Consider the following 27,877-nt stretch of genomic DNA (forward strand, 5'->3'; position numbering starts at 1 on the left):
TAAAAGTGGGTAACGGGAGTGTGTGGCCTTATCAGATGATTCCTGGAACAGTTGGGTGGGGCAAGTTCCATGACAATTGACACCAACTGCTATATGACACACTGTCACACATTTAATTGTCTCAATAAGTTGATTTAATATGGTCTTACATGTTGTCTGTAAGATATATTTTGCATGTACTGTGTTTTATGCATTGCTGCAAACTAAATTTAGCATTTGAACATCTAGGACTCACCTAGCCCCTGCTCATCATGCTAGAGATCAGGGTAGAGGACAATGGGCCTGGTTTTCCAGATAATCAAAGGGATCAGTGCCCATGTGTATCTGTCAGACTACTTCAAAGGAGTGAGAAACACCCACATGGCACAGGCACAACACCAGAGTTTTTGGGGTTTTTTATGGGGTTTTTTGCGCCTTTTGCCTTTTTTTTTATAGAGGGACAGACAGTAGGCTGACAGGAAATGGGGGAGAGAGATGGGGGAGTGACACGCAGCAAAGGCCGTCAGGACCGGAAGTCGAGCCCGCGGCACTCCGTCAGACTCGGAGTGCCTAGGTGCCTGGACCGCCGAGCCACGGCCCAGGCCTCACAACACCAGAGTTGAGCTCCACTGATCTCATTCCCCAGCACAAACTTGAGGATGAATTCATTCTACTACTATGCAGAAACCCTCACAGACCTGGACTACGCCGATGACATCTGCCTGCTATCTGACAACGTAAGGCAGGCACAGGCTCTCCTGACCAGTGTGGAGTTGGAGTGCGCCAAAGTTGGCCTCAGGCTAAATGCAAAGAAGACTGAGGTCATAATATATAACATCCCCCAGGAACATCTGCCCCTAACGACAATAGAGGGTACTGTTCTAAAGGAGGTCAGTGACTTCAAATACCTGGGCGCATGGGTCGACTCCACAGAGAAGGACCTTAAAGTGAGGAAGGCACTTGCCTGGCGAGCCCTTAACGGTATGACCAGTGTGTGGAAATCCAACCTCCCCCGACACATCAAGATCAGTTTCTTCTCTGCTACCGTGGAGTCTGTCCTCTTCTACGGCTGTGAATGCTGGACACTTACACAAGCCCTACAGAAATCCCTGGACGGGTGCTACACCAGAATGTTACGTGTGGTACTGAACATCAACCAGGATGAGCACATCACCAACAAGCGTCTGTACGGGGCATTACCAAGTGTAACGGAGAAGATAGCAGTAAGGAGGATGAGACTAGCTGGCCACTGCCACCGACATCATGAACTCCCGGCCAAAAAGCTTGTACTGTGGGAACCAACACACGGGCATCGATCGAGAGGACGTCCCACACCTACCTACGTGGACGTACTAAAGAAAGATACTGTTGCGGAAAGCACAAAGGAGCTGGCCAGATGTATGGAGAACCGAGATGACTGGAGACGACGATGGAGGGCTCGTCTGAGGACGACGTAGAGAGACTATGCCACCAAAATGTGGAATGCCCTACCAGCCATCAAAAAGTGTGACTCCCTAGTACCGTCCTTCAAAACCGCCATAAAAGAGCACCTGTCTGCAATTTGCAGTGTTTTTCTGGAAGTATTCTTTTATTGGTGAGGATTGAGGATTTATTGCGAACGCAGTGAGCACTTACTATGAGACCTAGCAGATCATGTCTGTCTGTGTGTCTGTCTGTCCCGCTATCCAAATATGGAGTGTGTTGCATCAGCAATCACTCAGGTCCATATATGGGCACAAAAGGGGCCAGGTCCACTCAGCTCCATATATGGGCACAAAAGGGGCCAGGTCCACATATACAGTAACAGCGGGACAGACATGATCTGCAGGGTCTCAGCTGCGTTCGCTTCCTGCGTTTGCGCGTCTTACTGGTTGTATGTCTTGTATTGATGAATTGAATACATGGGATCACAATAGAAACTTTTAACCTTTTAGCATTATTGTGTGTGTGTGTGTGTGTGTGTGTGTGTGTGTGTGTGTGTGTGTGTGTGTGTGTGACTTTATATGCATTAACGTATACGTATAGTATGTAGTATGTACAGCTAACCTCAGCGCAGGCCTTTAGACAGGTCTTCTTGAACCCCAGCAATGCCAACACATCCTTCCTGCTAGGGTCAAACTCCATGGTCCTGTTGATGATGTGACGAAGCACCACAGCCAGTCCGGCCCTGCAGTACCTCCCTGTCTCATCTAAAACAGCAGGGAGACGGCAGCCCTTCACCAACACTGGTAAGTTGCCTGGTTGAATGTCACATATGTCCAGGGACGGTGGTATATGTCCTCTGAGTGACAGAGAGCTGGCAGCAGGCTTGGCAGTGACCAGATGCACTTTGAAACACTTGCAGTCACAGTAGGACAGGAGGAAGAGGGAAATGGACGTGTGTAGTGGGAAAGCTGCATCTTCATTTGTGGAAGAATTAACTTCTAGATATAAAGACTGGTGCTGCTCCCTTGTGATGTTTGTGTGCGCCATTGCTGAGAAGAGAAGAGAAGAGAAGAGAAGAGAAGAGAAGAGAAGAGAAGAGAAGAGAAGAGAAGAGAGTAATGGAATTTGGGCTTCACTGGGGCAAATTAAAAGATAACTTCCAGTACATTATCGGAATAAATGACATGGCATGTACCTCTAACAAATTAAACTGAAAATGTGTAGCATGCAGCATCAATGCACTATTCATTTATTTTGAAGCAGGGCATACAATGACCGAATGACGTACAATTTAAAGTTACTTACAGAATTTTTTGTTACACTGTTTAGTCAGTGGCTGCTGACACCATACGCTTACGCTATGGCTGACACCCACGTTGTTAAGGTAAACACTTCCTCGTTCTATTTCTTCGCTACCATATACCATGTAATAATTTCGAGACGTCGACAGACAGCGACACCAACTGTCAAAATATAAATTATGAAACAACATTACATTGCTGTAGAAACAAACATCTACATTTACATGAAATATATTCATGAATAATGTGTATAATAATACGTAAAATATTAAATACATGCATCTACATGATGCATATTGCATAACCGAGAACAATTTCCATCCAGTTCTGGCCGTCTTGGTCTTGGGTTCCGCCGCCGCGGACATATTTGATGGTTGCACACAGGACACAAGGAGGGGGGAAAAGCGTCCCTTCATATCCCGGGGATGACAGTTCTTTCTTTTGTAAATACTTACTAGTTAGTTAGCGTTAAATATCTGTTTGTCACAACATATCACTGTAAGGAATATACCGCTGCGAGTGTTAGTAAAAGGTACGATAATAATCGAAAAGATAAAGAGATGCACAGCTATAATAATTCGGTAGCAATCATCAACGTTTAAGTAGCCATTCTCTATCACAGTGGCAGTGCGTCTGGATGCTGTCTGGGCCACTGCCACTGGCCATCTAAATAATGTAATGTGTGTGGCTCTGGACAGCACTGTATGTCGCAATTATAATATACATTTAAATTGAGGGCTTCTTAAATTAACTATATATATATTACTTACCCTTATAGTTTGAAGTTTCCACCATGGCCGCGAGCGTGAGTCTTGAGTTGGATCCCATCTTCCTGAAGGGACTCGGTTATCTGCACTCAAAGAACAAAGACTCTGCAGAGAAACTCAAAGCTCTGCTGGATGAGTCCATGGCCAGAGGCAGCGATTCGTCTTATCGGTCCTCACTGAAGGTAAGGTGACGTCACAGGTGTTCATCTCGCAAAAAGGTCAGAGATTATTATACTCCACTCCATATACCTCAAGTGTCATATACCTCAAGTGTCATTGGGCAATGTCTAGAAAAGAGGAATGCAAGTGAGCATCTCAATGTTAAATTGGCTATGAAAATTTTGGCCCCAATTTATAAAATGTAAAATAATTACAGTAAATATAAAAAATAAATGGTGCCCAGAGTTTTCAGGTGCCCACTCCTTTTGTTACCGAAAGATCAATCTAAAATGTAAACATAGTGATTGTTGTAACTAGTATTTGTGTCTTGTGTCTTTAGGATATAGAAGTGTCCAAGAGTGCTGTGTCAAAGCTCAGCCTAAGTAAACAGGACTCCAAGTCTTCGTCCAGCTCCTCCTCCTCTTCCTCTGGCAGCAGCAGTAGCAGCAAATCCAGCAACTCAGAGAAAGTAAAGAAGGAGGCAGAGAAAAGACCAGCTGAAAAGGTACCATGTGTATTATCCTCACTTTTTTTCTCCTTTTTTATTATGTGTTTTTGTCTTTTTGCCTTTTATTGATTATAGATTATTCTTTTCCCTTTTGACCTCCTTTATGATGAATTCCCGTTCTACTCTTGGGCTTTATAGAAGTGTATATTTGTACTTCTCTAAATGTTTTGATGAATTGAACAAGGTGGACCCTCTTGTAAGTTGTAAACAAGTGGAATCGAACCCGCAACACGCTGTCCGGCTGGATTACCAGCCTATAGTGCCCAGACAGCTACACCAGCTGCTCGGGCTATCCTCACACATTCTGATAGTAATTATTGCTGTATAGTGTTTGTTCAGTAATGGTGGTCTCTGTCTCTCCGGCTCTTTAGTAAACAGAAATTGCATTTTCAGAAACAAGCAGCCAAAAGTGGAACTGGAACACTATATAATTAAAGCTGATAGATACTCTCTCCTGATTGGATGAAGTCGGCCATACGACTGAAAATGTATTTTCTGTTTATTAAAACGCTGGAGAGACAAAGACTCTGACAGCTTCACTATTTCACTATAACACATTTTTAACCATAACACATTTTTAACCAAAGGATATCACTTTCAATGTGTTCAACTATACTGCTGTAAATAAATTGTATTTATGCTCCCCATGTGCCAATATTTTATGATTATTAATTCCAGGAAATACATTCATGATATATGATTAATTAAATAAGCCTAATTTGTAACTTGCACACAGCGTTGTGCACACCGAAATTAACTGTTTAAATTGAAAACTGGGACACAAATTATATATTCTTTTACTACCCAAGGTCAGGGTTGATCTGGCTGAGGTTGACCCTCCAAAGAAGCCTCGTCTGGAGAAACCGGAGAACCGCTCTTCACCAATCACAGTTCAAACAAGCAAAGACCTCATCCTGCCAAACATACACGATTATGATGAGACCAATGCTGATGACTTTGCCATGGAAATGGGCCTAGCTTGTGTGGTTTGCAGGTAAGTGTCACTTCTTGAATTAATTAACTAAAGATGCCCTTAAAAGGTACTTGTTGTAAGACATGTGTATTTGTTGAAAGACAATAATATTAACAGTAATATTGACTTTTCTCTGTGAACTTGCACAATCTAGTATTGAAAGGATAGGTATTCATCATTCATACTTTTGCATTCCTAGCTGTTATTTTTGTTTTGTAGTTCCATTAGAACAACTAGCTGGGGTCATAGGAATATTGGCTGGGTTTCCCAAACCCCTTGTAGTCATTACTAATTGTTTCTTGCAGTGGTGGTGACTTAGGAAAATAAGTTAATTCGACTTACTTGTTTTTAATTCAGACAGATGACGGTGTCTATGGGAAACCAGCTTGTTGAATGCCAGGAGTGCCATAACCTGTACCATCAGGAATGTCACAAACCTCCGGTATCGGACAAAGATGTCAACGACCCACGGCTGGTTTGGTACTGTGCCCGCTGCACGAGGCAAATGAAACGCATGGTAAGGAAAGCATTATTCCCTTCCTCCCATAAGCTAAATTCCAATACTCAAATTACTGAGTTACATTACAATACTCAAAAAATACTTTAGTATGGCAGTGTTACAAAGAAATTGATGGCTTGCTGAAATAGCCTTGTGTAGCGATACTAATATCACTGCGTGGATATTAATCTCATCCCTATCAGTATTAGATTTGTTTCTGCAATGTCCCGCCCTATATTTGCATACGGGGCCCTGGTTGGTTATAGCCTGGTTCCAGACGAATCTGGTTGGCTCGTCAAAACTTTGGCCGTGACAATATGCAATATACTGGATATGCATTGCAAAGGCAGATGACGGCTGGCTACTGCTGAATTATATGACCATCTTGTGGACTTTACATAATGTCCGAACGTAAATCACGGCTGTTTGCCTATTAATGGTATACTAGGTTTAACTCTGTTAAACAAACAGCAGTCAGAATGACTTCGGACATGAGAAGTCCACAAGAATGACAAGATGGTCACATATTTCAGCAGATCACCAATTTCTCAGTAACACCGCCAAGTCTGCCATGCTAGACAGAAGAGGTGAGCAGACATAAATTTGAGTATTGGAATATAAACCTTGTACTCATACATTTATTATGCATTGTGATATTGGAGAGATTGTTTACATATGTATCTGATATTGTTCTTATTTTCTTTTCTTATACTTTACTCAATAGTGTTTCTATGCTCCACCGGTTACTACATCAATTGATACTGTGTCTTGATTCTGTATCTTGTTTTTGATTTGTGCACCAGGCACAGAAAGCTCAGAAACCTCCTCAGAAGCCAGCCCCAGCAGCTGTATCAGTGGCCCCTGTTGTTAAAGACACACTGGTGAAGAAACCAGAGCTGAAACTCAAGCCAGACACAGCCAGTTCCTTCCAGGCTTTTAAAAGAACTGAGGTGAAGGTATGTAGAACAATGAGACAATTCTTGGAATTATGTTTCTTCCTTGGGATCCGTTTGTTTCTTTCATTTTGGATTTTTGCCTTGTTTAAACAATACATTGTTACATGAAGATGATGCCAACTGACAATGGCCACATTTCTTTACACCTTGCATTAAAAATTGATTATGATTTTTATTTATTTAAAGCACCAATATTGTATTGGTAATGCATCTTGATAACTTCTTTCTCGTGTCATAAACCTCTCATGTCTTGTGTGCACATTAACCTGTTCTGTTCTACTCTGTCCAGGCATCCACCACAACATCAACCATCAGTGCCATCAGCAGCAGTAGTACCACATCCTCTGGCAGTGGTCTCAGTGGCTGGGCCGCCTTTGGAGCCAAGACCAACCCCTCCATCTCCTCCAGCTCCAAACTGGGCTCCTCAGGTCCTGGTAGTGGCCAGAAACCTGTAGGACTGTCTGGGTTAGCGGGCACTAAGTCAGGTCTAGGCGGCAGTAGTGGTGCCAAGATTCCCGCCGGGGGTGGCAATGGGAACGGATCAAACCCACTGAAGCCCCCTCCGCCGTTGACACTGGGTAAGCAAGCTCTAAACCGCTCATCCAGTGGGGACGGCCAGGGGAAGTTGTCTGCAACGGGACCATCAGGGGCTGGATCCCCCAGCAGCAGCAGCATGGGAGGGAATGGGGGGAGCAACAACGGGGGAGGAAATGGGAACAATGGAAATGGGTCAAAAGGGGGCACAGGTGACAAGGCTCCCACGTCACAAGAGTCCCAGCTCAACGCCATGAAGCGGCTGCAGATGGTGAAGAAGAAAGCAGCGCAGAAAAAAATGAAGAAATGAGAACAGAAATTAACTACAAAATATTGTTCCTGAAGAAACCATGTTGGCTCGCTTCAAGCCCCCTAAAAATAGTAGTATAAATAATACAAATGCAGTCAAGGTCCCAGCAGTGCACTCTTTGTATGTACTGTATCTTTGAGTACTGTTGTATGTACTGTATCTCTGAGTACTGTTGTATGTGAGTGTGTAGACTTGGCTCTGGTTGATCAGCTGTTTCGATTAAGTAAAAGTACTCATATTTTCCAAAGATTGTCAAGCTGCAGATCAACAAGCTCACAACGCATAACATTGTAGATTGGTTTTTTTCCCCTCTAATAATCAGAGGGAGTATGTCATGTGCTGTGGGAGGTGGGGTGGCGATGGATTATGGGGTGTGTCTAGCATCAAAATTATACTTTGAGTACTACCAAGTACTCAAATCTTCAGAAAATAGCACATCTACAAGCTCATAACAAGTCACATTGTAGATTGGCTGTATGTGGTTACTGTAGGTTTTGTATTCATAATAAAATCTGCAAAGTTAAAGTAACTAAAGCTGTCAAATGCTGTAATTGTAGTGGAGTAGAAGTAACAAAAATGGAAAGTAAAGTAAAAGTACCACACCACAATACTGTACTGTGTATTGTAAGCAAATGTACTGTTACTTTGCACCAATGACTAAATTCAAAATGTATACATTAAATCAGAGAGCAGACCCCTGCAAACTTTGATCTAAAACACATCCGTAGTGTAAAAATTGCAAACGCAGTGACTTTACAAAAACATGGGTCATTCCTCCAGTGTCCTCTCTCCCCAGTAGCAAACCCCAATGGAAATGCATTGGGTGCTTAAAGTTAAATATCTCAAACTACAAATTGTTTCAAGGTAAAAATTCTCAAGTGTGCTTGCTGCTGCTGCAGAGAGTCGACAATTAATGAGAGGGGGATGAAGAAGGAGAGTAGACATAAGTCATTGGAAGAAATATGAACGGAAAATGAATATGCATATAGGCAGTGTATGGTCAGAGCATTGTGTTTTATATTAAGAGATCAATGTAATGTGGAGCAACACCATCCTAACAGCTCATTTATGTTTCAGTGAACAAATGACGCATGACAAAAAAAGACAACAGATTCTAATAGAATGTGCTTCAAGTCAGACACGTTCATTTTCAGTTTTACATTATGAAAGTACAGATTATGTTTACAATTATGTGGCATACATTGAAATTTGAAAATATTATTTTCATTTTTTATTGTTATTTTGCATCCGTCATAGCAGTAACTACTTTAAGGCCCAATTAAATAATGTATGATCCTAAAACTGCTGCTTTAATGAGTGGGTTCTTCAACATAATACTATGAAAAAAGACAGAACCCATAAAAAAGAGAAAATGTGTTCTCATATTTGCCTACATGTGGAACATTCTATCAGACCGTCACATAAGAAATTGTCATTTGAATTAATGTAATTTTTTTGTCAAAGCATAATTTATACTTATACCTGAATACTTGAACATTGCTATTAATAATGCTGGAGTCAGTGTGACTCGTTATGTCCCAAGCCAATCTAATGTGTAATCCATTCCTAACTAATTATTTTTATTGACCACCTCCCATTAAAATATTTTATGAAGTACTGGTGATAACTCATGACTGCTTGGAACGGCATCTTTTTTCATTTCCTTTTTTCTTTATATATTTGGCATTTTCTGCTTTATTCAGTGTAGACTGTAGAGCGCGAGGAAACAACGGACAGAAAGGAGAGACGTGATGCTGATGCCAGAAGTCTGATTGCAACCCAGGTCGTCGGTCCATGTGATCAATGCACTCAAAGCCTATATAGCCTACTTTGTTGCACATGGCCCATCTACAAGCTCACAAGACTAGCTATTTTTGGTGCAGGACACCAGTACAAATCCATATTAACACATTAAGACCTGAGGCTGATTCTATGTATTCTAAATCCTACTAGTTTTCTGAAAAACGTATTGCTATCAGTGGTGCTCAAAGTTGTCCATGTCATGGACTTCCAATTACAGTATGTACACACAAAAAACTGTTCATGTGTGTTGCAGTTCATATTGCTCAATAATTCCGTATAAAGAACAAATAGTTGATGAGAGGTGGGACCTGGTCATAATTTAGTATGTGTTTATTCATCACATATAATCAAAATAATCCTACACATACTGTACTTTCATATATATTTCTTTCATAATTTTAAACATAAAACATTTCTGTGAATAAATCATTTGAGAAGGATAACACCATCCTAACAGTTTAAACTCAGCAACACTGTTGGTGACAATACAATAAAGTGCTCAGCACCATAATGTCTACATTATTAGGTTTATGATCATGTAAGTCAAAGCAGACACAATATTAGTCGTCCTACACTTTGTTTTGGTTATTTATCTGATATCCAGGGCAGATTACATCCTGTCCTGTAGAATAAGCAATAGCATTGCATATAAGCAACTACATAAACATATAGGTAACCGCAATAGTAAAGTGAAACTTTGTAATTCTTAATGATTAGGCGTATTGTCTCTCACAAAAGAAGTGCTAGGACAGAAAGTTGCTTATAGAAATAAATAGAATAAAGATGAAGGCATATTGTAGAAAATCACTGATCAATATTTGGGGAGGATTTCAAGTGGGGCGCGTGATGTGATTTCCTGAGATTATTTAGCAGCATGCTGGGAACTACAGTATTTGTAGAGTGTTCCATAAGGTCACAGGTTTGATCTGTATAACCAGTGCTTTCCATAAACCTTTTCAGTCTTTGACTAAATGTTCAGAATGACAAAGACATAAAAAATAAGGTAAATAATTACTAGTGCAAGATTAACTTCAATGCAGGATGCAACCAGTGTGAAATGTTTCAACCTTCTTACAAGCCTGCTTCCAACAATATATTAACGACTGATAATGACACTTCAAGTAAGTAGGTGTTGTTTTTCCTTGAAATAGGCTGACAATTGCTGTAATTACAAATAACGGAAGGAAGTACTTGGAAGAAATACATTCATAATTCCTTCATAATGCACTTAGTGAGTGAATGTAACAGCACACTACAAAAAAGGGCAGTTCAGTTGTCAACACTGTACTTTTACATAGGTTAGTGTACAGGTTGGTATAGCTGCAATAAGGACATTATAAAGTATGTCACAGTGAACACGCAACTTAATCAAGTAATCAGGTACATTCCAGTCTCTTTTAAAAATGATAAAGGGAAACTATCGTCAAAATGTGCTTGAAAAGGGATCTCTTAACCCCCAACAACTGCAACCGTCAAGCTGCACAGTGGCCAACAGTGTTCACTGTTCAGTCAACATTGTCTGGATATGTTTCTGGGCACAGTTATTCCACTCGCTTGTCATGCGTAGGACATCTTGCCAAGGTAGTTGGCAGGGACGTAACCTTTCAGGCCATTAGCCTCAGCCAGCCACCACTCTTTGTTTCCTCCCAGGTCACAGAACTGCAGGATATGGACATGTTGGCACTCCTGTAGTGTCAACTCCTGCTCACAGCGAGCTTGAAATGCATACACGGCATAAAACTAAAAAAGAAGAAATGGAGACAGAATACACACTGATTAGGTGTTCCTTTTTAAAGTTTGGACCCCCAAAAATATCCCTGCTCTATACCAAGGGGAAATAAATACTCAAGAAGAATCAGAGATTGGGTCTACGGATATGCTTTGAATTGGTTCATAGATTCTAAATGGCATCAGAACATGCCACTGTGGAAAACGTCAATGAAAACCACAAGATGCATAAAATGTTAAAAAGATTCCATTTCAGCAGAGGATCTAATCATCCACACAATCTATTATTTGAACCAGTAAAGTAGCGTGATAGTAATGTATTCTCAATTATATCCACAAGATGGCACTGTTTATCAGTTTTCTACAGGGAGCTCAACAGTCAGGCCAAGTATCAATTCCCAGTTTCATAGGGCAACAAGTTACTGAACCTCATCGACATTACACAAATAACGTGACATTATAGCAAACGTCAAGCCTTACTCCCTAGCTCTGCTCATACAGCCAACAGATACAAACAGATAGCCCACCCTCTGTGCTGAGGAGTCCAACCTGAGTGACAGTCCTGCCATCGTATAAATGTTATTCACTCCATATAATCTCTATGCAAGGTGGGGGGAGATACTATAAACCTATCAGCGGTGCCACCCCAGCATTCCGATGCGAGCTAACGGAGCTTCTAATCATCCGCTTCATAAACCAGCACACTTCAGTTTTTATGGCTCCTGTGCAATAACAGTCCTCATACTTTATAGCTAGTCACCCCCCCCCCCCCCCCAACCCAGCTCTGCCCTTCAATGAGGAGCCATTTATTGGCATCGGAAAAGCCTGTGAAAAGTTACATTGCTTAGTCAACGCTTTATTGTGATTACTGTATTTGTGCATGCGTGCGTGTGTCTGTGGATACTCTGTCACTGCATGTAATTGAAATCAGCAATGCACCTTGTATTTCCCAGCCTTGACCTAGCTTGAGTAAAAAGTGTGTGTGTGTGTGTGTGTGTGTGTGTGTGTGTGTGTGTGTGTGTGTGTGTGTGTGTGTGTGTGTGTGTACTGATGTGCAGCCTTTCTGCACCTGCGTATTTGGCAGATATTGGAGAGTTTGCTGAGTGACAACATTAGTCTTCTATTTCACCTTGACTCTCTTCTCAAACTGTAAACCAAACTCCAGATGTACAACATTGTGTTTGACCCATTGTGTTTGACCCCTCCATGATATGTCTTCTTATCTGAGGGGTATTTTTCACTGCATTGTCTTTACATTAGGTGGATATAGCTCAAACAGTTTTTAATACTTAAATACTATATACTTAAGATGATTCCTGCGGATCCTGCCTAAACCTTTTTGTATGCATTTATATTTTATTTTACACATTCTGACAATGCTGCCATCAGCGACCAACTGCATTTTAGAAAGACTTGCAAGCTAAAGTAATACCAGGATTTTAGCTGATATCAGCAATATATGATATCAACACACACACACACACACACACACACACACACACACACACACACACACACACACACACACACACACACACACACACACACACACACACACACACACACACACACACACACACACACACACACACACACACACACACACACACACACACACACACACACACACACACACACACACACACACACACACACACACACACACACACACACACACACACACACACACACACACACACACACACACACACACACACACACACACACACACACACACACACACACACACACACACACCTGCTGATCGTCTGAGTCCAGAATGTCCTCCAGTGTGTCTGGTGGGCTCTCCAGTTCCCCCTGCAGTCCATAAAGGGTTGAGCAGCTGTCAGTGGTGTGCAGATTGAAACTATGCAAGCTGCTGCTGCCGCCGCTGCCCGACACGAACAGGCTGAGGTTGTCAAAGTCCTCGTCCAACATGACAGTCTGCTGCTGCTCCTGCTGTTGGAGTTCAGAGGCAGCCTGCCCGACTCGACTCAAGTCCCTCAGCGGGTTGTACTGCTTTAGGAACGTGGAGTACACATAGCCCTGTTGACCTACAAAAACAATGAGGTTAGAAGATCTGAAGATTCTTGTCTGGATTTTCAGGGCATCCTGGTTAAATCTGCAGGGTAAACTGAGTGATAAATGCTATGTAATTTTAATACGCCTGGAAAAATATTTCCGTATAATTTCCAGGGCTTTAACGATACTGTGAGTTGTAGTTAATGTGAAAAAATGTTCAAGCATATTCTGTAACATTTATTGAATATGGATAAAACTGTCTCAAAACAATATATATTTAGGTTGTCAATGGAAAGTGAACATTTTATCAGACTTGGCTTGGAAGAATGAATGGCCATTGTCTGCTAATGATAAATGTGGATTCTATCAGCAGAAATCGTCTTAAATAGAGTTGCAGTGAGAGTTAAAAAGTGCAAAAATATGAGTGACAACCTCGTTCATAATGTTAATACTGGCTGAATGATAAAAAACTTCTCAGGAATGCATGTAATTCCAGTATTATTAGTGTGACCGTACTTCATATACACCTGTGCATGCACAGTGCATGCATGTGCGCATGCACACCACATACACACACACAAAAACAGAAAGTTGTTATTGCTGCATCTCTCCCGTCCTTATTTCTGACTGCCCCAGGGGAGATACTTTGTACTCTAACTAATATTGCGTGCAGCGGTTTGTTCCAAATAAGGCATCACGATCTGCGAGACACACAGGGACCTAGAGAGCATCATGGAAACTAGCAATGGAGTCAGTGCCTGTTGTGATGGAGCCGTCTCCAGGGACACAAGACAGAGAGGCACAGCGGGGAGAACTACCGTGACACCACAAGAGCCTCTGGGAATTTCTCTCTCTCTCTCTCTTTTTTCTCCCTCTCTTTGGCTGACATGTCATGAAGCAAAGTTTGTGTGTCTACTCTACACACAGCCTCAGTCAGTGAAGACATGCAGGTCTATTCACGTAGTAGAAATGTCTAGGTAACCTCTGCCTTGCCTTACCTGCTGATGATGTACAAGTGCAACAATGGTTTCTTCAATCTGTACGATTTCCTGATATTGTTAACACTGTAGAATGAAATGTGCTTGCATATCTACAGTATAGTTAACCATTTCCCATGACCCAAACTATTATCTCCTATAGTAAACCCATAACTCTCTCTGTCAATAATTCTAACCCTAAATGCTGGTCTTCTAGTGTGATGGCATAATCCATGCACGGCAAGACCATAATCATAGTCAATTGTTATGCACATTATGGTGGAGGAGCTATGTCCTGATGCTAATCATAATTCTAAATGTAACCACTTGGAATGTAGCTTTCACACACACACACACACACACACACACACACACAGACCTCCAGTGTGGACCAGCCAACGACTGCTGCTTCCCAGGGGGTCTGTGTCTTCCAGCTGGGCCACGAGTTCTCCCTCCAGCACGCTGAGGTCTTGCTCCTGGCAACCGTTACATTTTCTCTTCAGCAGGTAGAGGCGACTGGGAGGATACTCTGCCAGCAGCCAGGCTCTCTGCTCCTCCGTTTGATGCTGTACCTCTGGTAACTGTGGGGTTGGCGATAAGGAGGATGAGGTTAGTACAGCATGGAGTGAATATGGTTGTAGTGGAGCATGCTGTGAGATGTCTATAGGCTTTTACAGCATGTTACCGGCACAGAGAAGCCAATAGGTATAGATATACAGAGCATTTGTGTTGTTTTGTTCAAAATAATGCTGGATATTTGGATATTTCATAAAGAGAGAATAAGAATTATGACCAAAACGATGTCATAAAATATCCAGGTCCAGGCATTCAATGTATATGTTTGAAAAATAGGAAAGGCCTTTAATTCAACGTGCTGAAGACATGGAAAGATTCTCCAACATCTGTTGGCTTGTGCCTACTTCAAAGTGCTGTAGATATTTCATGTCAGTATTTAAAATAAGATGGTGTTGGTTGGTGCGTGTGAATATGCATGCATGCATGCTTGGTTATCATATCAACATGAGAGATCATTCAAAGATAGGGAGAGGAGAAGCAGCGGTGAAAGGTAACAAAGCCCTTGGGTTTTGAAGGTATGGGGGGTGGCAGAAAGTCAGATCTGTTCACTCATGGCATGTGTACTGGAGATGGCTCAAACACACAAATGTGTAAACACACACGCATGCATATATCAGTCTCAGGGGAACTGATACCTGGTGCGGCCTACTTAATCACGACCCAGAGCTCTTCACAGTGATTGTGGCATGCCTGCGATAAGACCTCCAACATTGTGCTGAATTATGAATTATAATTGGTTTGATTAAATATGAGAAGAGCCATAGAGTCAGACCGCAGGGTTATGTTCTCGCCTGTAGGCCGATAGATTTGTACTGATCAAAGCTACAATCCAGGAGAGTATGTTAATACAGTTGTAGAAATGATTCCGGTTTAAATTTAAATGTCGAATATTTGTTTTTGTCAAATAAGCCATGTGTGTTTTACAGTTTGTAGGTCGGCTATCTTTTTTTTAAATCATGAAAATGTGTGCAAAAACTGAAAATCTTTGAGTATACAGTATATTCTTTCACAGTGAACACTTTTAACTAAAATATTTGACTGGAACAAAATATTTTGAGATGAGGGTTGGCAGCCAAACATAATTGTGGGGCTCCTTAACATGAAAAAGTTTGAGAAACACTCACATACTGTATAACAGAAACATTTTTCAGAAAACTGTTAGGATTTAGAAAATCCGCTTCAGGTCTTAATGGGTTAATCCATGTATTGTGGTTTGTGGATCATTCACTCAGACCATCAACCAAGCGTACCGTTAATTTCTTGTCTCGTTGTCTCTCGAAGCTAACTTTGCGCTCCATGAGTTTCTGTGCATTTTCCTTGACAAAAGCCATGTTGTTCAGCTCCTCCATGATGCTGCTCTGGACCTCACTAATGTTTGACAATGGAGCCTAGGCAAGCAAACATCAAACAAAATATTTCAGTCAAAAATAGCAAATGACTTAGAGTGAAGGCATTGTACACTACATATAATTCAAGTTCAAGAAAGGTTAACTATCTTGTCATTCTAACGATACACAAGTGCACAGCTGAAAAAAATTATGTTACAGTATAGGCCTACATTAATTGCGACCGTAGGTTGTAGATTACTATTACTAGTAGTCCATCATGCCTCGTGACACGTCACGCCTCATGGTTGATATCATGCCTTGTGACACGTCACGCCAGCATATGTCCGTCAGTCCATCACACCTCATGGCACACTACAAATATGGCCATCTCCATATATGAAGATAACGACACAGCCATACATGGAGAAGATTGGATCATCACCTAGATCTGCATATATGGAGCTGGCCAGCAACTTTACATCTGACCTCAAACCTCAAACCCTTAGATCTCCATATATGACCTGTTCTGACATTCCATATGTTGATCCCACCCCACCCGTCCTTCCTCTTCGATGTCTCCCTTTTGACTTAAACCTGTCCATTCAAACTCTAGAAAGGCCCGCCCCAAAGTTATTAGTGCAGCCGTGACCGGCAGCTGGCGAAAACTAGAGTTCTCAACAGGCCCGGAAATTAAGGCCCGGCCCTACCTGGGCCCTCATCAAACCCTGTACACTCAAGACACTGCCCACGCTGCCACTCTTAGATCTCCATATATGGAGCTGACCTGTTCTGAAATTCCATGTTGATCTGACCTCATCAAACCCTGTACACTCAAAACACGCTCCATATATGGCCAGTACAGAATTCATTCCATATGTTGAACTGACCCCCCATGCCAAAGCGCCAGCACTCGCCCAGCAGTCTGCCGTCACCCAGGCGGATGCGTGCACGCTGCATCTTAATGGTATAAAACCCTTGACTTTTACAACAAAGATGACAATTAAGAATTCACAGACAACGGTGCAAACTGTATGCCCAGGCAAATAAATTAATGCGGAAATTCCACAAGCACATAAAGAAGTCAAGGTCTCACTTGTTAAAGCTTTCTGTACTCCGTTGTATACTGCTCTCCTGTGGAGTAACTACAAGGCTAGTAGCATGCAAAAACTAAAGGTTGCATAATGGTTGCGATGTGATATGGACCCTGAATGACCCTTGAATATGTCGTTCTGCATTTGTGTAGTCGTTGTGTCCCTGTCCAGTAACGGTCCTTCTATAATTTAAAGACAAGAATGAGAATTTTCTAATTACTTCTAATTCTAATGACTTCTTCTAACATACATGAGTCCTTACCGGTAGCTGCTGTATGGAAGGAGCGCGGTGCAACATTGAATCTGTCAGGCCTCTGAGGAGACCCACCAGACATAGCACACAGTTGGTCAGGATGGTGTAGGCAGCCATGTTGAACCTCTGCAACTCCTCTACCAGCTGGGCATTAAGAGCCTCATAATCCCTCCTGGCTAGACCATGCTCTTCTGACACCGGCGAGGGAGACGAGGACGAAGAGGAAGTGGTGGTAGAGGAAGCAGGAGATGAGGAGGCAGAGGAGGAAGAGGAGGAGAAGGAGTGTGATCGCTCCAGTCGGCTGCAGTGGTCAAGCAGCTTGTCGTAGCGTTTCTGGATAAGCTTCTGTGGGGCACTGAACATGCCCTGTAGGGAGGTGAGCGGGGCGAGTACCAAGCGCTCCACCCTCTCTTTCTGAGGCCAAGCCATAGAGGAGTCATTGAGAGTAGAATAAATGTATATGTCACAAGCACTGATAATAGTTAAGATTGATCAACATTGATAAAGTTTCATTAAGTTCATGAACCTAATTACAGGTCTCTTCTTCCGACAGACCAGTAGGTGAAGTAGAAGAATTGATCTCTGTACTAATACATGATGGAATGGAACACCTTGCCCAATGTCACCTGTCTGAATAAGTTATTGCACAACTTGTACTATACTTGAAATTGCAATGGTAACAGGAAGTTAAGAAAATAGGACTTCAATTCCGTTTTTCACACCACCAAATTCAAATTATGCTAATGACAATTTTAACGCCCCCCCCCATAATGAACTCCCTTTGATACTACATGGCTCTGTGTCTTTCTTCCTTGTTCCCCTGAGTACAGGTGTAATTGTTTCTAAGGATGGCCCATTTTATGTCATTCAAGAGCTATTAAAGATCATTACAGAGTGCACCAGGCTTTGTAGCCCTTCTGAACTGCAGAATAGAGGAGCCACTATCTAAAAATCCTTATTATGCCTATTAGAAAAAGAGACATCTACACTGTAAAGGAGGGCAGGAATTCAAGAAAACAAAGAATTATGTAGGCTAAGGGGATTACTAGGATAGGCCTGCATGATTATGGCAAAAACCTTAATACCAATCCAAAAATTATTTGTTATGGTTATTAGTATACATTTATTTTGGTCCTAATTATTTTATTACACTTCATGCATCCTATATTAAAGTCTTGACAGTGGGCGTTGTAGATTAAATGAAATCACCAAACCAGCTATGGGTACTTACAAAGTGCTTATATGGATCATTGCTGTTCTTGTGCAATAAGCCATTTGTGTAATTTTTGGGGGGATCCTTAATGATTTTCTCCAGGTCTTGAACATCCTGGATGGCTACAGACACCATCTCCTGCACAAAGGATGAGACAAGAACCAAAAAACTACATTAATGAAAACATTCATGTAAGGTTGATCTCATGTGTTGAGTCTGTGGTTGGAATTGGAGGGTTTTCCAGTAGAGGAGACATGGTCAGGGTCTTTTACACTCTTTCTTGGAATCCCAGGGGGAGAGAAGACCACATGATACATTTATCAAATGTCTGTACTCCACAGTGACTGACCTGGGTGTGTTGTAGGTAACAGTTGATGTTCTTGAACAGCAGTCTCACAGCTTTCTCCAGACTCCGGAAGAATTTCTCCTCCTTATCAAACGCTTCGTCCCTCACCTAACAGAAACAAGGGTTTAGCAGCTTATTGCTCCATTCACTCCACTGTACATGTTAAGAAATACTGACCTACACAGTACAGAAACTACAGTATACAAAACTCAGCCGCCCGCCTGCTCACCAGAACCCGATCCAGGGACCACATCACACCAGTCATCTGTGACCTTGGCTCCTCGTGACACACTCCATATATGGACAATACAGAATTAATTCCATATGTTGATCTGACCTCATCAAACCCTTAGATCTCCATATATGGAGCTGACCTGTTCTGACATTCCATAATTGCTGCTCTGACCTCATCAAACCCTGTACGCTCAAGACACGCTCCATATATGTCGCGTGTCATGGAGAAGACTGGATAATCACCTAGATCTGCATATATGGAGCCGGCCAGCAACTCTACATTAAACCTCACGGACACGTCGGACACCACATTAATAGTTTAACTCCTGCTACTTAACTGTGCCATATTAAGAAGCTCTGTTGTTTCAGCGCGACCTCTGTCATTTCTTGCCCTCAGGGCGTCATACTGGTTATTATTACGGTTATTATTGTTATTATTTTATTATTAGCTCACAGTTAGAGCAATGGTCACCGAGTTACAGTATGGCCATTTGAAGTCTTAAACACTGCTGTGGTGCCCCATATGTGTGCAATTATTATTATATATATTTTTCAGTATTCTAATGTTCGCCCCCATAAACAGTCTTTGGTGCGGATTGGATGCGGTTAGGTGCGGATTGGATCAACGGTCTCAACGGCCTGTGGGCCCCAGAGGCCCCTGACGAGGTCCCTGGGGGAAACCCTTGACCCCTGGTGGGACTGTTGTCATGGCAGGACTCTGAACAGTGTTTGTGGCAAGTTTAGAGCGGATTGGATCAACGGTGGGCCTGTGGCCCCCAGGGGGTTCTAACGTGGCCCACGGGGCCTAACATGTGGCTCGTTGGAATGATAACAGTGTTTGTGGCAAGTTTGGTGCGGAACTGCGGATCAGAGCAACTGTGCCGATGTTAGGTTTGTGACCACAGTCTACGGTCCACCCACCCTCTAGGCAATTATAATATAGGATTACATTTGGATTTCAGGTATTTGCTGAACTGCCACCACAACTATCCAATAGGGGCGGCTTGTGGTTCAGGAGGTATAGTGGCCATCTGTTTCCTCTCTTTGTAGCAGGTCATTGAACACCTAACTGCTCCCAGTGAGCAGGTTGACTTGCATGGTGTGGGAATGGGTGAATGCAACAGGCTTTGGTTCAGACCATTTACCAAATAGGTATTTAGATAAAGCCAATATTTCACAAACACAAAAAAGATCCTCGTTATTTCCAACTACAGTAAATATGGGTTGTACTGGAACCAGTGTATTTTACCTGTGAGCCAGTGAGAATCTTGAGGAATCCTGTGAACCTGTCACCCTTCTTTCGGATGGAGTGGATGTTGAACTTGTTCAGTTTGCCCCTTAATGTGCCCTCGTCGTCTGACCTCTTGTACTTCATGACTGGGAAATGGAACCAAAAATAACATGTGTGAAATGAATAGGATAAGACTAGACCGATGCAGCCCGCTCGAGAATGCTGCAAGTTAGGAATGCATGTCCCACCCAGTTATGCGATCCCCGTTGTACCCATTGTCAGAGTATCCATTGTACGCCTGCCTTGTTGTCAATAATGACAAATATGTAAAAATATGTAACACATAATAGCTAACACGAATAGCTATTCATTAGGCTATATAATGTTTGCAAGCTAGTTAGTTACAGTAGTTACATAATGTAAACAGACAGGCTGCACAGCCGTGATGATAAGTGTTAGGGATGTCCCGATCACATTTTTTTGCTCCTGATCCGATTCCGATAATTTGATTTTTCCCGATCTGATATTTTTATTTTTATGGAACACTTGTGCCATATCAGAATAGTAGAATATCCAAAATCACAGACAATATCCAGTCTAATATGATAATAACATTGATACTAGTGATGTTCCGATCACGTTTTGTAGCTCCCTTTGTACAACCCTAATAAGTGTGTATGATTGGGAGAGCTGTCAAAGCATATAGTGATGGCAGAGTGGTTTGCACATGGGTAAGCCTATAGATGTTCCTTTGGAATAAGTAGAATAAGTAACATAGGCTGCTACACGTACTGTACAGTCGTGGAATTCTTGATCAATCAGTGAATTGATGAGACAATAGGGGTCAAGACAATATTCTATGGTTATGCTTTAATGTACATGATATCATGGGCAGAACTATACTACAGTGCCCAACAATGTTTGTTTGATGCCGTTCTCACCTATATCTTTCCGTCTTTTGAGCTCATTAATGTTGACATTGATGATCTTGGCAGCGGTGTAGGCCTCCTGTAGAGGCCGGTGGTCAGGGTGCTCTTCAGGTGTGGCCTGCCACAGTTCCCTTAACAGCAGCGGGTACTTCATCACCCTCTGGACTGGCTTGATGAGAAGAGACCCCATATTCAGCAGGTTGGGCTTCCCTCTGGACAGTAAGTACGGTTACAAAATGACCATACAACTTCATACCGGAAACAGAAGTTAACGGGAATTGTTATAAACAATTAGCTCAAATTGCGATATGTTATGGAATATAAATTATTATACAAAACATGATAAGCAAAATTAAAGTAGAACAAAACACAAGGTATGCTCTTAAAATCAAAGGCACAACACTCAAGGTGATGATATCATATACTTACTCTTGGTCATATATTTTCCTATAAGACAACACAAATGACATAAATGAAAGAGTTAACGAGACACTAGATACAGTACACTGGGATCTTTAAACAGGGGATAAATTACAAGTTCAGTATAGTATAGTATGAAAAAGTATGAAAGATATAACTGCACTTACTTAAGTGCTAAAACACAGGTGATGAAATGTTCTTTTAGCTCTTCCTCTTTCTCATAGGATTTGAGTGCCTGGTTGGCGTCATCATGATGATAGCAATAAATCTTATACACATCCTCCAGAGCACCCTTGGCGTGAATGAAAATGTCTCCTTAAAAATAAGAATAAATTAAATGTAAACTTTATGTTACTTTACTTGCACAACTATACAACTATTGTTTCGCCACTTGATATAGTGAATGAATGGGAGTTACCTATGAGTACTGCTTCTGGGTCAGGTTCTGCAGTGGCCTGCTGCAGTCTGTGAAGCAGAGCTGCAGAGACCTCACATACTGTCTCTATGTTGGTGAAGAGACGGTCAACATCCACCTTACAGGAGGAAATGCCATTGTAAAATACATCTAACTTAAATACTCAAAAACTGTTGTTAACAAAGGCTAACAGTGATTACTGGTGTTATGGTCAAAGGATGTGACTAGGATTTAAACCACCAATGCAGACGATATTAAACACTGAAAATTATATCCAACTTTGAATACCGGTAACACAAAGAGAGATGGCACTTTTCACAGTTTTGCTCTCAATTTCACAACACAAGACCAATTGTACCTGTTTTTCTCTAAGGGGTTTGACCACCTCTCTGATGCACAGCTCCATGTCTGTGAGGAAATCCCTTTCCGTTTGCACAAGCTCCTCAATGACCCTTGACCTGCGGGTCATCTTCCTCCGACGAACTTCCTCGGGCTCCAGAGCCGGTGAAGAGGGGGAAGACAAATCGTGGGGTGTCATTTTCTCTGAGGGGAGGAGAGATGTATTGTATTATGGCAACCTACCCCAGTGGATAAGGTGTGCAAGAACAATCATAAATATTTACTATAATACACTTTAATGTCAATGAAAGGTGGAACAAATATTGTTGGCATCACATTCAGAGCATTTTGATGATTCAATGTAACTATTTGAGACATTGATATGTCAAAATCCATTGAATTTACAAGCAGTCACATTCCCCATCAAGTTCAACACATCACTTGTGTGTTGTTCACAATACATTTCACAGAGAAGATTGTGTGCACATCTCAATGCCTATATTCAGGCCAGGTGCTAGATGTCAAGCATCAAGGCAAACCTCAAAGAGGAGGAAGAACATCCGCACACCAGTTTGTAGAGCTCCGAGACTTACTTTATTTTAAGTTTTGACCGGCTATAGGTCTTCATCAGGCAAATATCATGTGCGGATGTTCTTCCTCCTCTTTGATGGTTACAATACATAACATTATTGTTCAGTGTGGGCCCTATAGTTAAAACTTTGGTGTGGACAACCCTTACCAAGAAATCTATGAGTTTAGGTTAACTCATATTGACAATCCATGAATTGAAGAACATGTGGCTTTTCTACAATCTTCCATTTAACTTGCACAGGCTTTGGCATGAGGTAAGTACACACAGAGATTGGCAGACATCATGGCCTGAGGCACCCCTCTTGTTCACCCCTAAAGTTACGCTTTATTTCAGAAAGGTCAGTATAGTGACAAAGACCAAGAAAAGAGAGAAGGAGAGAAAAGATGAGGGTTGAAATTGAATCAGTGTGCATGTACTGATGGAGCATAAGGTCGGTGCACTGACCAACGTGAATCGATGATTAATTATGTATCTTAATAACTTCCTAATTAGAAAATGTTTTGTTTTTGCACCTCAAGTGTCCACACAGAGAGCACAGACACTGCTTTAATATAGCCTACTGCTTTGGTGAATAGTGGTTTATTGGAGAAAAACACATTTTGTAAATGTGGATTAAGCTAATTTTGGGCAAAGACAGTTAACCTATTTTACTATAAATTCATTATTAAAACCGCACACATTTCACAGCGTTTCGTCAATTTAACATATACAGTATGCAAAACAGAACACACACTGGCCCTGTGGCTGCCCATATTCAAGAAAACATATTACATTTCTGCCAGATAGGCTGCCTGAACACTTCCAAACAGCCACATTGGTATTTCACAGTTATCTAATTGTTTTGACTCAGCGCCAGCAGGCCTCACTTAACATGCCAGTCAGGTTCTCTCCTCCATTTTTGATTATTTCTTTATGTTTTATCGCCCCACAGCCTAATCAGTCTCACCGGCTGCTCTGCACTTTGCATGGCGGGTGAGACGAGACGTTGCGAGGCAGAAGCACGACCACAGTGTGTCGAGGAGAAGGACTGGGGGCGCTTCCTGATCTTCTTCAACACATCACTACTTCCTCTCGGTGTGAGAGTGTGTGCGTGTGTGTGCGTGTGTGCGTGCGTGCGTGCGTGTGCGTGCGTGCGTGCGTGCGTGCGTGCGTGCGTGTGTGCGTGCGTGTGTGTGTGTGTGTGTGTGCGTGCGAGAGAGAGTGGACAGAGGAGAGGAGGAGAGAATGCCACGAGGCCAGTGTCAGGTTACGGAACTAATCATTGAGGTGATGTAATGCTACAGCCATTCCGTCTGCTACAGCTGGGAGATGACTGGTGTGTGTGTGTGTGTGTGTGTGTGTGTGTGTGTGTGTGTGTGTGTGTGTGTGTGTGTGTGTGTGTGTGTGCCTGCGAGTGTGTGTGGTGTCGTTGTGGTTGATTGGTTTGGGGTGTGACCCATCACCTGACACACAACCATGCACCTATTATGCAAGGACACACAAGCAGACACACAAGCAGACACTGTTGCATGCAAGTGAAGATACACACACACAAACACACACACACACCACTCAATCAAATACACTTGCATATCCACTAGCCTGCACTCTATCAATCCCAACTCGCTTGTTTTTGCATTGATATACACACTTTATTTTAAAGACACATTTGTGATAAGAGGGTTATTCACATATATCACAGTTTTAGCTTATTATTTATTTATTTTCCGTTTTATTTAGATAAGAGAGTATAGAGAGACTGGAAACAGAGGGCAGAGAAAGAGGAGAGACACAAGACAAGACAAGGGTCTAATTCAAACCTGGGTCCTCGCAACTCACAAGGAGCATGTAGTGACAAGTTGACAACATGGTAATAATAATTGCCACCTTTGCCTTCATATCACCTCCTTGATCACATCTCAATGAAGGACAGAACCACTATAAGCTCTCCAGTTTGCTGTCAAATATGTGTGGGGTTGTGTGGTTGTCAGTGCAGTTTGCTGTCATTATGTGTGGGGTTGTGTGGTGTGGTTGTCAGTGCAGGAGTTCCCATGAAAACGGATACAGGCCCTTTCACTGTTCAGACCATTGAAAGGGATCTAACGGAAGGACCCAGAAATACAAGGCCTGACATATCATGTATCCACACCAGGACAAATGGCATGCCAAACCATGCGCTCTCCGCTAAGAGCACAATCGGATTTTATCATTGAGAATATTCCTATTCCTAATATAAAGTATGCCATCGTTGATGAACATTCTGCAATGATTTTAATCCGGTAATAAGTGTATATTATTTTGAGTTTGAGCAGTCTTACTCAATTTGCCCTAGGCCCATTCACCTATAGGCCTACTGATTAAATAAATAAATAAGAAAATTATCAAGGGTAAACCCATACCAAATTACTATTACTTTGGTCAATATACTGTAGCATCACATAATAATATCATGTTGGGATATAGTGAGAAGCATAAATGACATTAGCATCAGACTTTGCTGTCCAGTTAGTGGGCATAACAAATGGTTGCCATGGCGTCTCTGGTCAACCAACCTGTTTGACAGACAGATGAGAACTGTGTTCAGCAGCAACTCGTGTTTCCTCTTTCGGTGAAGTCATCATTATGTCAATATTTGCCATTGTAATACACCTGTAAATATGTAATGCTGCATGGGGAGTGAGGTTAAAGTCCTTCAAAGCCGGGCGGTGGTAGAGGGGTGGTGGGCGGGGAGGTAAATGGTTTACTGAAAACAACCCTGTGTGTTTTGTCAAGCCATGATGCAGGTCGATGGTGCAATAGTTTGTATTGACTGACTTGAATTTATAGAGATTTTTTTGTTAAAAGGTTAAAGCACTATATTCATTGCTATAGTGTTTGTTCAGTAACAGAGGCCTCCCTGTCTCTCCAACTATTTAATAAACAGAAAATAAATGTTCAGGTGGGTTGAAAATTTTCAGGCAATCAGGAAAAAGTACTTATATATCAGCTTCAATTGTATAGTGTTCCAGTTACAATTGTCTGCTCATTTCTTAGTGCCATTACTTTACAATGTACAATTACAATTTCACTAATCTAGTATTCTAGTTCTCTCTCCTGATTGGTATCCAAACCTGAAAATGCATTTTCTGAGATGTAGGGCTATGAACAAACACTATAGCAGTGGTTCCCAAACTTTTTTATTTATTTATGATACTTATATTCCTTTGAAAAATGTTGGAAATTGTTTTTTAATTAATTTCTGTTTTAAAAATAAAATAATAAAAAATAAAACGTGTATAGGAAACAAAACCTAGCCTATTGGATATTTTGTCGCGACTCATAGAAAAAACGATATATATATTTAACACTTATTTTAACTAAATCACTTACACTACCTTTAAGTACCACTAATGAAGCATTCTAAGATATGTGGCCAAATTGTTCATAGTAGAAATAGGCAGGGAACAGATCAGGTGACTGTCTACATACACTACACTACAGTACATACTGCATTTAATCCTTTCTGACAGTGCTGTAAGCTGGTTTGCCTGAAGCACAACATTCCTAGTCACTGACAGTGCAAAGCTAAATGTGACAAGTATGTCCAGTTTTTCCAAAATATTGGCCTCTGTCACTCACATGTCTGGGATAATGAAGCGTGTTAGAAAGGGAAGTGGTTCCCCTTTTACGACATAACCCATTCTAAAATGACGACTTCATATTAATTCAGTTTAGTTTTATTTTCAAATCAGGCAATATTTTTACATTTTGGCATGTGAACAACCAAACCCCCTAGAAACTAGTTGACAAATTCAAAGGTTTGGTAATTAAAGACCATTTACGTAATCCCTCATGGTATATTACTCGCTGTAGGGCTTGTTTACTAGCTGGGCTGGAGCTCAGGTCTACACGGTTTGCATATGTGACCTCATCCCTGTGGGAATATCTGCTGTTCAACACATAGCAACACAACAGGTGCCCAGCATCCAGTGCGTGCATGTGAGAGAGAGAGAGAGAGAGAGAGAGAGAGAGAGAGAGAGAGAGAGAGACAGAGAGGGGTGTGTGTGTGTGTAGACTGTGTACATATTACTATACAGTAAAGTATGTATGAACCAGTTCTCTGAATATTTTGCCCTTGAGTCACATTCTGATTTGGAATCTATAGTTATAGATCTATATGTTATACTGTACACTTCATGTTCATTGCGGAATATTTAAAAAAGACACTGGTGTACAGTACATGCTGACCCGGGCCTCTAAATGAGGACAGCAAGTATACATTTATAATGAGTTCTATTTTCAGTTTCTTAGTCCGCATTTTGAGGGGCGCTAAAACAGTTAGTGTTTTAATGTTTGTGTTGTCTGAACAAGATTTACTAATTTATTAAAGTGAGAAGAGAGTGAGGCGTCAGGAATGCAATGGGGGCCTTTTTGACTCAGATGTGTGTATAGATATACAGTAGTTACCATAGCTGTAACTCCACAGGGAAGTTATTAACAGGAGGGTGATAGGCTACCTTTAAGTTTAGCGCTGTACTCAGTCTTGTCCGACTGAGTCCTCCTCACCAGCGTCCCCAGGTTGAAGTCACCCTTGGCTGTGTCCTCAGCCACGATGGTATCCGTCTTCCTCCTCTCCAGGTAGCGCAGAAACACTGGCCTGTGCCTCCTCTTTATCACTTTATCCTTCTCTTTCTCATTTCCTCCGGCCACCTCCTTGGAATCCATGGTGAAGTTTGCTCTCTGACTGTCCCTTGTGCCGCCGGACATTGAGGAAAAAAGAGGGAAAGAAAAGACAGAGAGAGAGAGAGACAGGGAGGAGAGGGAAAGACAGAGAGAATGTCTGGGAAGTTAAACAGGTGCACTGTTCACAGTAAAAAGTGACTGTGCTAGTTCTGCACAGGTACTCTAGCTCCTCCCTTTACCTAAATCCACCTGTCACAGGAGAGCTGTGAGACCACTCCCCCCCCCCCTCCCCAGAGTAACGATACAGTATGCCTTATCTCTACTAACA

General features: G+C 41.9%; 3 protein-coding genes across 4 annotated transcripts in view; 1 reads left to right on the forward strand and 2 right to left on the reverse strand.

The window, feature by feature from the left end:
• Positions 1-2,836, reverse strand: part of gstcd (glutathione S-transferase, C-terminal domain containing) — a 72,142-nt gene extending 69,306 nt beyond the window's left edge. For both annotated transcript variants that reach the window (XM_080759825.1, XM_080759824.1), the window contains exons 1-2: positions 2,710-2,836; positions 2,026-2,453 (exon numbers count right to left, since the gene is read on the reverse strand). In XM_080759825.1, coding sequence (XP_080615951.1) covers positions 2,026-2,453; positions 2,710-2,830 — 549 coding nt within the window. In that variant the 5' untranslated portion in view covers positions 2,831-2,836. The remainder of the gene's footprint in view (positions 1-2,025; positions 2,454-2,709) is intronic.
• A 263-nt stretch (positions 2,837-3,099) lies between these two features.
• ints12 (integrator complex subunit 12) lies at positions 3,100-8,979 on the forward strand. The gene is made up of 7 exons (XM_080755709.1): positions 3,100-3,237; positions 3,484-3,654; positions 3,972-4,136; positions 4,949-5,133; positions 5,470-5,629; positions 6,415-6,567; positions 6,857-8,979. Exons 2-7 carry the CDS (start codon positions 3,499-3,501, stop codon positions 7,409-7,411), a joined length of 1,374 nt encoding a protein of 457 aa, XP_080611835.1. The 5' UTR covers positions 3,100-3,237; positions 3,484-3,498; the 3' UTR covers positions 7,412-8,979.
• Positions 7,721-27,665, reverse strand: arhgef38 (Rho guanine nucleotide exchange factor (GEF) 38). The gene is made up of 15 exons (XM_080755698.1): positions 27,384-27,665; positions 22,336-22,520; positions 21,981-22,095; positions 21,730-21,877; positions 21,572-21,589; positions 21,155-21,354; positions 20,232-20,359; positions 18,752-18,856; positions 18,421-18,540; positions 17,199-17,603; positions 15,768-15,905; positions 14,321-14,522; positions 12,701-12,996; positions 9,000-10,954; positions 7,721-8,122 (listed from the first exon to the last, which is right to left on the reverse strand). Exons 1-14 carry the CDS (start codon positions 27,631-27,633, stop codon positions 10,772-10,774), a joined length of 2,493 nt encoding a protein of 830 aa, XP_080611824.1. The 5' UTR covers positions 27,634-27,665; the 3' UTR covers positions 7,721-8,122; positions 9,000-10,771.
• Positions 27,666-27,877: the final 212 nt, after the last annotated feature.

The sequence above is a fragment of the Protomyctophum bolini genome, assembly GCF_963924005.1.
Source record: "Protomyctophum bolini genome assembly, chromosome: 3".
Taxonomy (NCBI): Eukaryota; Metazoa; Chordata; class Actinopteri; order Myctophiformes; family Myctophidae; genus Protomyctophum; species Protomyctophum bolini.